The sequence below is a fragment of the Echinops telfairi genome, unplaced genomic scaffold (genome assembly GCF_000313985.2).
Source record: "Echinops telfairi isolate 266 unplaced genomic scaffold, ASM31398v2 ScPeMD7_7468;HRSCAF=8506_0, whole genome shotgun sequence".
Classification (NCBI taxonomy): Eukaryota; Metazoa; Chordata; class Mammalia; order Afrosoricida; family Tenrecidae; genus Echinops; species Echinops telfairi.
This window is the reverse complement of record NW_022111369.1, coordinates 99,021,028-99,036,466: the sequence shown is the minus strand read 5'-3', so window position 1 is coordinate 99,036,466 and position 15,439 is coordinate 99,021,028. Positions and strand designations below refer to the sequence as shown.

The following is a 15,439-nucleotide window of genomic DNA, read 5'->3' as shown; positions in this document are numbered from 1 at the left end:
AGAGATACCACCAAAGGCACCCTTGTACCACTCCCAGGCTCAATTTCTCCCTTTTTCTCTCCAGAGGTACCCAGGAACCTACATTTAGAATTTTTCAAACATATTTTATCCTTTATCCTCATGTAAATTTCTCTTGTTGTTAGTTGTGATCAAGTGGGCTCCCAATTCATGGAGAGCACTGGCCCAGCAGTATGAAAACCACTGCCCAGGCTTACATCCCCCACCCCCATCCATCATGCCTGTTGTTCTTGTGGTCGTCATGAGCTGACGGCAGCTCATGGCCACATTTGTTGAGTGAAAACAGGTCTGAGTGAATTTAGCATGCCAATATCATATCAACACCTAGTGTTATTTCAAAAGTAATTGGCTGGACCATCTCCACTGTCAGATAAGAGAAAGGTAAGGTTCAAGTGTAGAGGGCCAGAGATGAGATCCCCAGACATCCTCCCACACAACAAGGACATGTCGCGTTGTCAGATGTAACCCAGAGAGTGTTGTTCAGAAGGAGCAGTTGTTTTCCACTTAGAAATTCATAAGCTGGGGCCTGCCTCTGTTTACCAGGAGGGGATTTCAGATAATGATCCATGCCAGCCTGCTCTGTACCACACTGTGCAGTAATTTTTCATTTGCCACCAGTCAGCTTCAGGGATCAAGGACAGCTGAACACATAAGCCACTCATGCATGTTATTTTAAAAGGCATATTTTAAAAGTTCTAAATACGGTACATTGAGTTAATGAGGTATGTTCTTTTGGTGACAAATATTTACATTCTACATATGCCTCTCTGGATGTCAAGAGTGTAACTGTTTCATTTTCTTCTTTCTCTCAGGAGGCTGGGATGCAGATGGAAAAGGCCCTAGTGTCTGGGACACATTCACCCATCAGGGAGGAGAGAGAGTTTTCAAGAACCAGACTGGTGATGTAGCTTGTGGCAGCTACACTCTGTGGGAGGAAGATTTGAAATGTATCAAACAGCTTGGATTGACTCATTACCGCTTCTCTCTTTCCTGGTCACGTCTGTTACCTGATGGGACGACAGGTTTCATCAACCAGAAAGGCAAGTGTTTCTTAAAAATAGAAGGTTGCAGCTTTAATTCAAGGTTATTGCTGCAGACTGGCATAATTAATCCAGTGTGCTATTCAGCAGTGTAGCTTTGAAGTGGATAGTTTTTAGAGTGATTACGGGATATACTTTTTTTAAAAAAATGAAATTGCATTAGGTTTCTCAACAATATTCTGGCTTCCCTTGGCTGTTGAGATCTTCATGAGGGTGGGCTGTGGGACTGTGATGGAATAAGTGTTTTATTTACCTAAGATAGTATTTGAATTGATGATATGAGGTAAATCTCCAATAGTTGTTCTATTCAATTATTTTCAACTGTGTCATACTGTGATGCATTTTGAAAAGTCCTACAGAACCTGAGATGCTTGATTCTGAACATTTCTGATGGAGCTGAGCTCAGGGAGAAGGTCATCTAGCATAGTGGTTTGCCTGAACATCCTGGGATTTCACTTACTTAGGAATAAGGGTTTGGCTTCTGTGTTAGTATGGGTTACCTAGAGAAACAAAACCAGTGACACTTATAAGTGTATGTATATTAAAGAGATTTATATCAAGAAATGGCTCACCTAGTTATAGAATGTGTACATCCAGCTTGGGTTAAGTCTGTGGGTCAGATGATAAGCTGGAGACTTCTCCACACTCCTGTAGCAGCAGGGGCTGATAAACCAGGAAGCAGGAAATCCACAGTCTGGTGGATGCAAAGTTGAATGGATCCAAGGTTGGCAATCTGTTGACGGTTCTCAGGAACAGCAGATAATATACTAAGAAGTCAACAAGTCAGATACTGGATTAAGATCCAGGAGAAGGGAAGCTTTGCCAAAAAGCCTGTTGAAAAAGGATTCAACAACACCCAGATTAGTTTTTCTTTCAATGGAAACACACCTGTCCCCTAATCAAGGGGACTTTATTCTACCACTGCTGCCAGCTGTCTACTGAGTTGATTATGTTATGTTAGCTCCCATTCTGGAGTTGATTTTCTTAGGTCAGATCCCATCATAGAGGATTACTGCCAAACTACTTGCTACACAAGACCCCTTCAGAATATTGCTAGTGCGTCTGAACCAAGCCATGGTATTCTCCATTGCATCTCATGCATGTGAAAGTTAGACATTGAATCAGGAAGACATAGAAAAATTGATGCATTTGAATTTCGGTGCTCAATAAGAATACTGTAGGTGCCATGGACTGCTAACAGGACAGGCCAATCTATCTTGGAAGAAGTATGGCCAAAATGCTCCATAGAGGCAAGAATGGCAAGACTTCATCTTACATACTTTGGACATGTTGTCAGGCAAGACCAGTCCCTGGAGAAGGATGTTATGCTTGGTAAAGTGAAGGGGCAGTGAAAGAGAGGAAGGCTCACAAGGAGATGGATTGACACAGTGGCTGCAACAATAGGACCAAGCATAAGAACAATTGGGAGGATGGTGTAGGATCATGCCCTGTTTCATTCTGTTGTACAGAAAGTCACTATGGGTCAGAACCAACTCAATGGCACCTAACAACAACAACAAAGAACTCTATTTCAGCCAAGTTGACACAAAATCGAAGGATCATAGCTGCTAACATAGCTGTTGACAGAGTTTACCCAGAGACACCTCAGACTAAAGGCCTGATCTACTTCCCCCTACCCGGCCATTGACCATTGTATGGGAGCAGAGTTCTGCCATGACATGCATGGGGTCACTGTGAGTTGGAGTGGTTGATGCCAATTGGTTTGTTACGTCAGTCAAGATTTTGTTAAGTCTCCCTTGGACATCCTCAGACCTCAGTTACCCCAAGAAGAACACGCTACTATGATAGTGCCTACTTCAGAAGGTTGGTAGGAGATTAAGTAAAATCAATTTTGTTAAGTATTTGAAATTTAATAAGCATTCAGTAAGTCTTAACGATTACTGTTATTATCTACTGTGTAATTGAAAGCCCACAGACACATTGAGTTACAGCTATTGATGAAGCATTTGCACACATTTTCTCTCATCCTCCTCATCAGCCAAGAAGCCATCGTGATCAAATGTCACAGAGTTGCATGTCCAAGTCCACACCAAGTGGTTAATAATGGTCTGGACTTTAAATCTAAGATCTGTCTAATTCCTTTGAAGCAACATGAGTCAGCAAACTGTGATCAATATCAGACCTGCTGTGTGGTTTTTGTAAATAAACCTTTATTGGATTACAGTCAGATACACCCATTTATACACTATTTATCACTCTTTCCCTGTTATAGTGGCTAAAATGAGAAGTTGGGAGAGAGAACATAGGACCTACACAGCACCAAATATTAACCAGTTGGCCCCTTACAGGAAGTATTTCTTTATCCTGTACCGCAATATAAAACCATCAGCAAACCATGTGCTGTCAGTAACTCCTGACTCATGGCTTCCCCATGTGCTGTCGGGTAGAACTGGACTCCATCGTTTTTTCAAGACTGAGACCTTTCTTCCTAAGTCCGAGTGGGCTTGAACTGCCAACCTTTCAGTTAGTAATTGAACACTTAATCATTTGCATCACCCAGGAACTCCTTACGACAACCTAATGACCTCTGCATAAGGAACATTTATCACTACTTTGTCCTGAAAAAAATTTTACAGTCTTGATGCAGTTGGGATTAGAATTGGGCCAACAAGGGTCCAAGGCACCACAGCATGTAAGAAGAACTCAGTCTAAGGGCCTCCCTAGGACAGGAAGGCCCCGCCTATGCAGCATCCTGGCCTTCAATCAAGAGAATTCATAATAACAAAGAGGTTCTTTTTGAGTAAATTATGTAACTATTGAGTGAAAACAGCTTGGGCTTACAATAACTACATGGACCCATGCATGTCCACCATTCATCCTGTCTAAGGTAGGATGCTGTGAAATGTGCGCACAAAACATGGGTTCACATGCAGCCCTGGACCTGAGCATAATGTCCCCGGAATAGGGACAGTAAAAGGCTAGCAGCCTAATCATTTGATTATAAAGGCATCACTTCATGACTAATTGCTATTGGTTGACTATCTACTTCATCCCCCACCCCCCACCCCCATTCCATACTCATGTACTTTATTAGGGCAGTAAAAAGCTATGTGAGACTTTGTCTCGCATATTCCTTGTTCACTGTGCTTTTCTTTTCTTTTCTTTTTTTTTACTGATTTCTGAGTGTCAGGTGAAGGTTGATGGAGCCGATCATCAGTTTGATATTCAATAGTTAATACACGTTGTCTCATTGTCTTTCAACTCATCCATTTGAATCACTTCAATGGACCCTCAAATATCCCACTCCCCTTCTAGGTTTCCTATCCCCAGTCTTCCTTCCTTCCTAACCGTCTGAACATTGTTCTTGGGCCAGTGCTGCCACTGTAATCTTAAAGGGTGCAAGGGTACATTCTGTGATCTTAAAGGGTGCAAGGGAGCATTCTGTGATTGTAAAGGGTGCAAGGGTGCATTCTGTGATTGTAAAGGGTGCAAGGGTGCATTCTGTGATCTTAAACGGTGCAAGGGCACATTCTGTGATCTTAAAGGGTGCAAGGGCGCATTCTGTTCCAGACCTAAAGGGGTCATAGTCTTGGGAATCTCACCAGTTTTGAAAGTCTACTTCTGGGCCTTAGTGTCCAGTTTCAAGCTTTGACTTCAAAGAGGGGTGAATGCTGTTCAATTTTTTTTTAAAGTGCACTCCTGATTTTCCAGTACCCTAATCTCACATCGGTAGGTACTCTCTTCTTTCTGTGGTACCACCCTATCCCCAGGTCTAATAATCGGGCGTATAATGTTGGAGCTCTTCCTTTTCGGCATCCCACATGTCCTTGGCTGTCAAATATAGTTCATTATACTTATGCCTCTTCTACTTCTCTGCTCTTCACCATCCTCTCTGGCCTTGCCCTAGTTTGGATGTTCATCATTCTCACCAAAGATTTTTGATACACCCTTGACAGGTTGACCTACTTTCTCTCTGTCCTTCAATCCTTTCAACAAAGTGTTGCCGCAGCAGGTTTCCCATGTTTGGGCGGAGTCATGTTGGCTTGGAGGATCTCTTGCTAAAACAAAGAGATAGACAAAAAGACCATCGCAGGGTCTCCGTGCTGCTCTGCTGCAGCCACAGAGTGGCCTCAGATTCTTTTCCCTTCTGGTTCCTGTTTCTTGCTGGCCATAGGATTCTCGGTTCCTGCCTGCACAATGGCTCACCTTTTACACACTCGTCAAACTGACCAATCTCCTCCATTAGAGCTTTACCGACCCAATTTGCACCATCTTACCCCATCATTTTTGGTGGGAGTTGCAAAGATTATGGATTGAAAAGTCATGTTAAGTAATTTTACTTCACCCCTTCATGACATTATATAGCATTCCTAGAATGTGTCACATTGTTACTGTTGTACTATATTACCTGTTGGATGGCAAGTACCTTGAGTTTAACTCAGGTTTGTAGACCTCTATTGAATGTCTGTTATGTGTTAGGGACTATGAGTTATGTAAAGCTCTATATGTGACTCCCTCATTGGCTTTGTCATTTAATGGACTAAATCCTCTGCCTTTGAACACCCGTCAGTTTCTCATACTTGAGGTGGCTTGCATGTTTTTATGGTGCTGGAAGCTATGCCCTAGTATTTCACATATCAGCAGGGTTATGCATAGTGGACTGATGTCAGCAGAGCTTCAGGGCTCAGGCAGGCTAGAGAGAAATATCTGCTCTATTTCTGGACATCAATCAAAGAAAACCTATGGATCATAACCAAACGCTGTCTGATGCAGTGCTGGAAGATGGCCCCCTTAGGTTGGAAGACACTCAAAATGCACAGTAGGTGCAACAGTGGATTCCGGCATACCAATGGGCAACGACTGGCAATTTGTTCTGTTATACATGGCCCCCACAAGTCAGAGCTGACTTACTAGCAACTAACAATGACAATTACACCATCAGTTCTACCTTGCTTAGCTCTGTATTCTACTCCACTTCCATGCAAGGAGAACCTCAGCTGACATTTAATTACATTACTAATGATAACAAAAATCACTCTACAAATAGGAACAGTTGTCTTTTATTGAGCATGTGGGATGTGCAACTCTTTATGCCAAATATCGGACCTATCACATATTGATGTGGGAGCCCCAGGACTGAGGGGCTTCTCTAAACTGAAAGAAAAATATAACCTGATACAGAGCTTGGCATGCATTTGCCAAGAGCACTTTTTAAAAAAGCCTAATTTAACCTAGGTTTGCTTGATATCAAAGACCTTGCATCTAGTGTAGTGTTTATTTACAACCTGCCAAATCTCTTACACTGGCTGTCTAACCATTTCCCCAGGAGTAAAATAACATGAAGGCACTACATTGCTAGAACACGTTCCGTTATTTTATCCCAGGGTTCTAGGAGGGAGGGAGGAGCCCTGACGATGTAGTGGTTATGCAATGACCTGGGATCTGCATGGTTGGCAGTTTGAAGCCACCAGCAGTTCCTCAGGAGAAAGACTGGGCTTTCTACTCCTGTAAACAGTTACAGTCTCAGGAACCCATAGGGAGGTCACTATGAATCAGTATTGGCTAAGAGGCAGTGAGTGTTCTTTTAGTTTTCTAAAAGGGAAGGGCTTTTGCAGAGTTTCCAATTGGATGGTCAACAACGGGGAGAAAGCAAACACAGAAACTCTCACTAGTGCACGACACCACCACAACCACCCCTTGCCCTTAATTTGCTTCCAAGCCTGGGATGTCAGGGTAAAACTATGTTCGATGGGTTTTTCAATGGCTGATTTTGGGGACATAGGTCACCTGGTCATCCTACCAAGTTACCCTTAGGTGGACTTGAACTTTCAACCTCTCAGCTAACGGTTGAGAATGTTCTATGTTTGCTTCACCCAATGATTCCGAAACATTCACAGCACCCTTTCTGTAATTCTTGCACCCTAAGGGCTCTGTACTGAAAACTTTCTCTCTCTCTGTCTTTTGGAAATTTAATTCTAAAACTAACTTGGCAGCCAGAGCTGTCCTGACTTGATGTTAAAAATTTTTTTATAATTTCACCTGGACAAGAATTGATATATTTTTCTGCAGAAATATTCCTATCTCTGGTTAATGGATGCTGACCTAGACTCACTGGGAGTGTTAATTTATGGCATATGCTTTATGTAACTATTCTAAAATGCAAAAAATCAGAATATATCTGACCTCAACATTTTCAGCTAAGGGATTATGAACATGTGCCAATATGTCACCACACAAACTTTGCCAAAGCAACCAGAGGCAAACAGAAGGTCATGATGGCATTCTGCAGGCCAGAGACCCAAGAGAAGGAGGCCCAAAAACGTGGGTGGTGGAAAAGAAGGGTGGTGGGATTGGAGTCACCGGAGCCACTTGAAAAGGGGAGGGCATTGCTTGTGTAAATCATACCTGTGCACAGCTCACGAGCACTGGGTACATAGCAGTTCATGTTTGGCCGCAGGTTTTGTAAAGCCCTACCACACGGGATGCTATGGGGTTAATGCCCACTCACGATGAGCCTGGCCTGTGAGTCAGGCTAGGTCAAGGCTGAACGGGGTTTTCTCTGGCCTGTGCTCCTTCAGAGGCAGATCACCAGGGCTTTTGTCTGCGCTGTGTCCCTGGGTGAATTCGAATCGACAACCTTCGGTTCGTAGTGGAGTGTTTCACCATTTATGCCACCCAGGGACGCCGTGTACAGCATAGCTGAATAATTGTGTGGCCTTTTCCAGACCCAGAGGGCATGGAGGGGCTTCCGGGAGGCACATTTCTGCAAGCAGTCGCTTATCCTTGTACAACGGTCTGTGGGAGCCAGTGGAACGGTTTTTAACTCAGAAAGGCCATCACTGCTGTTTGCTCGTTTAAACAGTTTCTCAAAAAGGAATTAGAACCCCCGCCACTATCTTTTCCAAAGAACTCCTTCGAGTGTGTGTGGTGGACGACCTACTTTATAGCTTGATTATAAGACATTTGGAAACTTGTAAAATCCTCTGTTCTCAAAATGGAAGAATATTTTACCAAATGGAGTCATTACACAGCCGTTCTCTTTCAAATGTCAAGTTTTCCAAGTTTAACAAGAAGAGATTGAGCTCGCAATGGAAATTGTGTATGACTGTGTCTCTCTCTTCTTCTGCGGCATTGGAATATTGGCCACAAATGTACCCTTCAGGTGATTAGGAGGAGATCCAAGTATTGAAACAAATGTACGGAAAGAAGTATTTGTACAGGACTTTTCTTTCTTTTTCACCTTATTGCTTAGAATCTGAGTGGTATTAAGCCATTGTTAAATGTATGCATTATATGAACACGTATGAATCTTGGATCCTCTCTTGGGCTGAATCATGGCTATTTTCTCATCCCAGAACCTGTGAAACCCAAACCGAATAAAGCTCACTGCCTTTGAGTCACCTCTGACTCATCGAGACCCTGTAGGACAGGGTAGAACTGCCCCTGTGGGTTTCCAGGACTAACTCTTTAGGGGAGGAGACAGCCTCGTCTTTCTTCTGAGGCATACCTGGTGGTTTTCAACTGCTGACCTTGAGGTTAGCAGCCCAATGTATAACCACAATACCACCAGGGCTCTACTAAAGCTTGACATTGGGAGATGGGCCTGATGTAGACACAGGGCCCTTAGAAGAAGGAGTTAGGGGAGTCAGAGTCAGAGTGAAAAGATCCAAGGATTGAAGCAGATACAGAGAGAAGAGTACATGCTACTCGCCTAGCTTCAAAGACAGAAGAAGGACCATGAGCCACTGTGATGGCCTCCACAACAACACAACTGTTGTTAGGTGCCTCAGAGTCTATTCTGACTCATAGCCATCCTATGCCTAACAGAACGAAATACTGCCTGATCTTGTGCCGTCTTCACCAATATTTCCATGCTCGAGAGCAGTGTTGCCGACACGGTGTTAGTCTGACGTCTGGAGAGCCTTCCTCTCCTTCACCTTCCTCTCCTTCTACTCCACCAAACATGCTGCCCCTCTCCACCAATCTGTCTGGGAAGAAGTATGACCCAAGTGCTCCTTAGAGGCAACACTGCTGGGGAAACTTTGTCCTGGACAGTCTTTAGAAGCTGGAAATGGCCAGGGACCCGATCCTCCCCTAGAGCCTTCAGAAAGAATGTAGCCAAGATGCCATTTGCTTTTAACCCAGCGAGAACCATCCCCCCTCCCTCTGTGAACCAGAACTTTAAGAAAAGAAATTGTTGTTTGTGTAGGCCTCTAAGTTTGTGGTAGCTTGTTATGCTGGCAATAGGAAAGGAATCCAGGCAGTATGGTAAGAAAGCCTGGGGGCAAATAAAGAAACTGGTGCTGCAAGCTTAGAGAGGAGTGAACTTGGAGGGACTCATGGGAAGCGCGCACTCCAAATTAATCCACCATTAAGATATTTAAAACTTGACTGAGGAGGAGTCAAAATTGGAGATACTATCATTTCCAGTTCCAGGCACACTCCCTTTGAAAGGATTTCTCCTGTTTCTTTGTTCTTCATAACCCTGCTCCTAGGCCTGGTTCAACAAGGAAATTATGCCCGTCTTTAGGTTCTCCAGAGAAAGAGAACCAGTAATGTAGATATATAGGAGCTAGCTAGCACCCATGAATTCTGGTTATTGGAGACACAGCATCATATATTGGCCACTGGTTTAGAGCATATACAGCTTCCTGGAGAATACTGCCCCAGCCCCGCAAGCTGTTGCCACCTAGTTGGTGACATAATTGTGTCTTTAGGAGCCCATTCCATCGCTCTATCAAGCCAGCAGCTTCAGGATGATGAGGAACATGATACGACCAGTGGATTCCATGGGAAGCTCTCCACCCTTCAGTTAATCCCACTTGTGTTTATTGGCCAGGCTGGTACAGTAAACTATCTCAATGAGCTTCAAAAAGTTCACAAAGCATGTGTGTGTATTTGAGTTTGGTGTGTGGGAGTAGATAGATAGAGATGACAGATTAGATAGATAGATAGATAGATAGATAGATAGATAGATAGATAGATAATATTTACTTTAACAGATGGGCTCACACAATTATTGGGATTGACAAGCCCCAAATCTGTAGTTTAGATAGCACCCTCCCATTCCAAAATCCTTTGGGTAGGTGATGGAAAGAGCGCAAAGCAAAGAAAGAGAGTGAGTTTTGCCAAAATATCGGTTTATAGTCTGGAGGCATATGAATACACCTTTAAAAAAGCTCCCCGTTCAGCCGATTGGTGGATTATACTGTATTACATCATCTTATGGAGGGTAATCCCCATACATTGCCTTAGATTACATTATGAAACAGCAACTACTGTTTGGCAGAACCACTAGGAAGCCTACCCTAGCCAAATTTCCATGAAAAAATAACCATGACAGCATCCCTTCCTTAGCAGCATAACTTCTATGAGATCATTATTACATATGAGCTTGGGCAGATGCCTTCTTGTCTCAGGGATGTGTGGTATTTCATTTCTGTGTGGCTAAATAACGCTGTGAAGAAGTTTTGGTGAATAGGATGGCCATCTTGAAAAACACTCATGCCAGAGAGTCAGTTCTGATTCATAGTGACCCTGTAGGATGGAGAACTGCCCCTGTGGGCTTCCAAGGTCATTATTCTCTATAGGAGCAGAAAGCTTCATCTTTCTCCTGCAGGGCTGCTGGTGAGTTAGAACTACTAATTTTGTGGGCTCATACCAGTCTCATAGATGAGGCTAAATAACCCTCGGATAATTTGTTCCCATTAAATACAACACTCATTATGTGGCATTATGAGCATCCCCATTTTGTAGGTGAGGAAACTTAGGCATTGCAGATCAAATAACGTGTTCCCATGTCTGACTCAGGAGCTCTGTTCTTACAAACACCTCACTCCACCACCTCCTGGAACGGTGTCCATACATCAATGAATAAACTTTACAAACCGGAAGTCAGAGCTCCCTTCTGAGATGTTAAAAATTCATTCTATAATGTTCTCTTGCTCTTAATGGGATGAGGAGTAGGAAAGAAGGACCAACTGAAAATTTACTTTCAAGGAAATAGAGGAAAGAACTAGGAGGCACAAGACATTTATAGAGGGATAAATATAGGCATGGACACATGTAATTATATTAATATATAATAATAGGTCTATGTACCTATATTCATCTATTAAGTATCAATGTAGCAGATGGATACTGGGCCTATACTCAAGATCTCCCTTAATGCAAGAACACATCACATTCTGTGATGGTCACCTTCCTGACACATTCTCTGAAGAGAATATGAGGGCATAAGCTAATATGATTAAAAAAGTTGATGGTGCCCGGCTACTACAAGATATAGCATCTGAGGTCTTAGAAGCTTGAACTTGAACAAGTGGCCATCTAGCCAAACATGGAAGAAGCACAACAGCCTGCATGATCATGAGGTGTTGACAGGATCATGAATCAGGTATCAGAAGACCTAAAGCAAACAATCATATTGATGTGAATGAGGGGGGTCAGGGAGGAGACCCAAAGCCCATCGGTAGACAATTGACATCCCCTCACAGAAGGGTCACAAGGAAGGGATGATCCAGCCAGCGTGCAGTATAGCACTGATGAAACACACAACATTCCTCTAGTTCTTTAATGCTTACTCCTCCCCACTAACCTGACCCCAGTTCTACCTTACAAATATGGCTAAACCAGAGCATGTACACTGGTACAGATAAGTGCTCTCAACACATGGAATCCAGAATAGATAAACCTCTCAGGAACAATAATGGGAATAGCAATACCATGAGGATAGGGGGATGGTGGTGGGGAGAAGGAGGAGAAAGGGAGAAGCCATCACAATGATCGATGTATACCCTCCCCCGCCGGGGGGCTGAAAAACAGAAACGTGGGTGAAGGAAGATAGCAGCTGGTGTAAGATATGAAAATAATAATAATTTGTAATTTAGCAAGGGTCACAAGGGTGGCAGTGGTGGTGTTGGGGGGTGGGCGGGGAAGGGGAGCTGATATCAAGGACCCAAGTAGAAAGAAAATGTTTTGAAAAGGGTGATGGCAACATATACGCAAATGTGCTTGATACAATTGGTGTATGGATTGTTATCAGAGCTGTAAGAGCCTCCAGTAAAATGACTTATAAAAAAGAAAGAAAATTTACCTCCAAAGAAACAGAGGATTAACATGTCATCTGAATTATACTGTTTGGGCATTATTAATGATTGTGTCATATCTAATGATGCTAACAAGTCACTGATTCCACTGAAAAGAAAACAAATGAACAAATAAACAAAAAACCCAAAGCAAAAAAGCCCACAGAAACACAAAACTGCAATGGACTATGATTGTGAATTAATTCATTTTAAAATTAATTTTGAGCGTTGCTATGAGATAGAATTGACTCAATGGCAGTGAATTTTTGTTTTTTTAATTTTAAAGAGTGACCATGTTTCTGGTTCTGAAGCATTAGAAAACACGAGGAGCTGTGAATCACAGTGGGGACAGCTCAGTCTTCCTAGTGTGGCAGCTCTAGTGCGAGTTTAAATGTGGCAGTGCTATTTAAATCATTGTGAATTTTAGTATGTTGCTGCGGTGAGGTGAACTTTTTTAGCATGGCTCTTCTATCCAGGTTTCTGTAAATCCCATCAAATGATTGGGTGGGACTGTGCTAATGGTGTGAAATACTTATAGAGGGGATTGGTCAGATGTAATTGCCAGTCCCCTGTGTACAAGAGAGGCCCATCTCAGAAGCAGAGGGAGAGAGTCCCTAGGACCATCCGGGAAGAGGAGCCATCAGCAGAGCATGTTTGAAATCCCTGCCGGAAGTGGCCATGCCGCACTCAGACCAGAGACTGAAGCAAGAAGATCATGACATAGAGCAGAGAAGCAGTGCTGAGATTAGGAGATGGGGTAGAGCTGCAGGCAGGCTTCCTGGTCCACAGAGGCCGAGACTGAAGGACCGTATGGCTGGGAGAGTCAGGACAGAGAGAGAAAAAGTTGGCTTTTGGCGAAGGAGAGATATTTGCTGTGGATGAAAGACTGTATCCTTGGTATCTCATGATTCTGGCTTTTGGTAACCAGTTAGCTTCCCTAGAACCAGGATTGTACTCCCGTAATTGTAAGTATTGTTTGTAAGTTTTGTGTGGCCATTGCCATGGATTATTAGACCCAGAAGAAGAGTGATGTGGGAGGAACAGTTGGTGTCAGAATAAGATAAAGAAGATAAGAATAAGAAAGAGGAGGAGGAGGAGGAAGGAGGAGACATATGGAGGCTGGAGGCCTGTCTGACCTCTTCTCTGTGGCATTGGCCTTGGGCAGATGTGGCGGCGATGGATTCTCCTTCTCCCACTGAAGCCGGAAGAGGTCAGATATGGCCTCTGCACCCTTTTCGCAGGTACTCACACTCAGTTCATCTCAGTTTCCTCCTCTGGTCCAGGGGAGAAATAATGCCCACCTCTCGGGGTTTGGAGTCTTTGTATGGTTGGCTACAGATTGGTCATTTGAGTCTACCCAGAGGACCTGAGAAGAAAGGCCTGGCTGTGTGCTCCTGAAAGATCCCAGCCACTGACAGGGCTGTGCAGCCCAGTTCTGCCTTGACACAAACAGAGATGCCGTGAGTTGCAATGGACTCAGTGGCAGCTCTTCTACCCACCCCACCCCCAAATTAGGGCCAGGGTTAAACAAGACGCATGGCATTTGGTGCAGAGTGAACGAGTTCAACAAAGCAAAGCTGACATTGGATTTACCTAGAAGCAGTGCCTTCCTCTGAGACTGTGGATATACAAATAAACAATGGGAAGGCCATAAACAGCTGTAAGTGTTTGAACACAATAAGAGCACAGAGAGCCAAAGCACAATGTTGTAACAATCATCCCAGCAGAACGTGTTCTGCGATTTCCAACAACCTCTCTAGTTTCTGCCTTGCTTCCCGCTGAAGATTCCGCTGGGAAGTCAAATGGGCTCCTCAAATCAATAGGATGCCTTGTTTCTAGTGGAGCCTGCCTCCTGCTTCCCCAAGCTGACAGCTTCCAATCAGGATATACCTGGAGGCTTCACTCTGGTCCAATGTAATGCTTTCCCCACTCCTAAGCTTGCTTCGTGTATCTGCCAAATGCAAGTGGTAGTGTGGGACTTGCTATGCAGCGCTGAAAAAAAATGAGCCATTTTCACACTTGAGTCATGTGTAAAGGTCTTTCCACATCTCATTTGATCTTTTGCTCAATTGTTTCCTTTTTCTTTCTTCCTGGATGACTGTTTTCTCCTTGCCTCCTGTATGTAATTTATGTTCATCTTTTAAGTATCAGCTTGGTTGACACTGATAATAACAATAACAATAGTAATTATGAGAATGATAGCTAAATGTGTACTGAGACCTTACCATATGCCAAGAAGTGTTCCAAATAGGTTCCATTTATTACCTCATTAAATGTTCATAATAATTCACAGAAGTAGAATTCTATTGTTACTCTCGTGTGACATGGGGGGCAGGGGAATTTGGTGAAATACCTAGATACTCGAGTATAAGCTGACTTGAATATCAGCCAAGGCACCTAATTTCACCACCAAAACTGCATTAAAAAAATGTGCTGAAAACACGCAGCTTATACACGAGTATATACGATAAGTAATTTACCAAAGGTCACTCATGGAGTGGAGGACTTTGGGATAGGTATTCAGGTAGCAGGGAACCATAGCCCACTCTTGAAGCTATCTTGCTACACTGTGTTCAGGATATTTTCTAAAATGTCCCCAAGTTTGGGGTAAGCACTTCTTATCATGTTCTTCCATAGGACTCTACATTTCTGTTATTATAATCATTTATCTGTAGTCCCCACTAAAATTTTAACTTTTTGAGGGCAAAAACAGTATATATCTTGTTCATATTTGCATATCCAACATATAGTATATGCTAAATAAATATGCATTTAATGAATGAAAAACGGAACGAATGAAATACATCCAAAAATCTAAATGATATCTATTTATATATATTAAATAGAAAGATAATAAATTTAATGAAAAGGGAAACATGTTGTTCCTGTAGGCAAATTTTCAATAGTAAATGATTCTCTATCTGAATATGTAATCCGGGGTTGTGGAAACCCCCTCTGTGTGGTTGCCTGCGAAACGGAAGTTGGGAGGCTCGAGTTCAACCAGTCATGTTTGGGAAGAAAAGTCTAGTGATTGACTTCCCAAAGATTGGCAACCTTCGAAAATCTTGTTGAGCACAATTGGAATATTCTGTCATCTGTAAAACTGTCATCATGTGGAGTCAACGTGATGGTAACTGACGCTCAGGAAACAGCGTCTAACAGGACAGCTACTCTCTTCCCTACTCTTAGACACAAAGTCACGTGATGGACCTAGCATCTTATTGGCAATCTTTCCTGAGGCAGAGCACCTCCAAGTTAAGAATCTTCTTCTTCCCTCTGCAGTTATCCTAAAGCACTCTCTTACCCCCAGTCCCGTGAAGACTAGCTGATCTC

General features: G+C 43.1%; 1 protein-coding gene across 1 annotated transcript in view; it reads left to right on the top strand.

Annotated features, from left to right (window-relative positions):
* Nucleotides 1-15,439, top strand: part of LOC101662446 (cytosolic beta-glucosidase) — a 163,321-nt gene that overhangs the window by 47,856 nt on the left and 100,026 nt on the right. Inside the window, exon 2 of the mRNA XM_013005589.2 lies at nt 831-1,058. Within this exon, the coding sequence (XP_012861043.1) occupies nt 831-1,058 (228 nt within the window). The remainder of the gene's footprint in view (nt 1-830; nt 1,059-15,439) is intronic.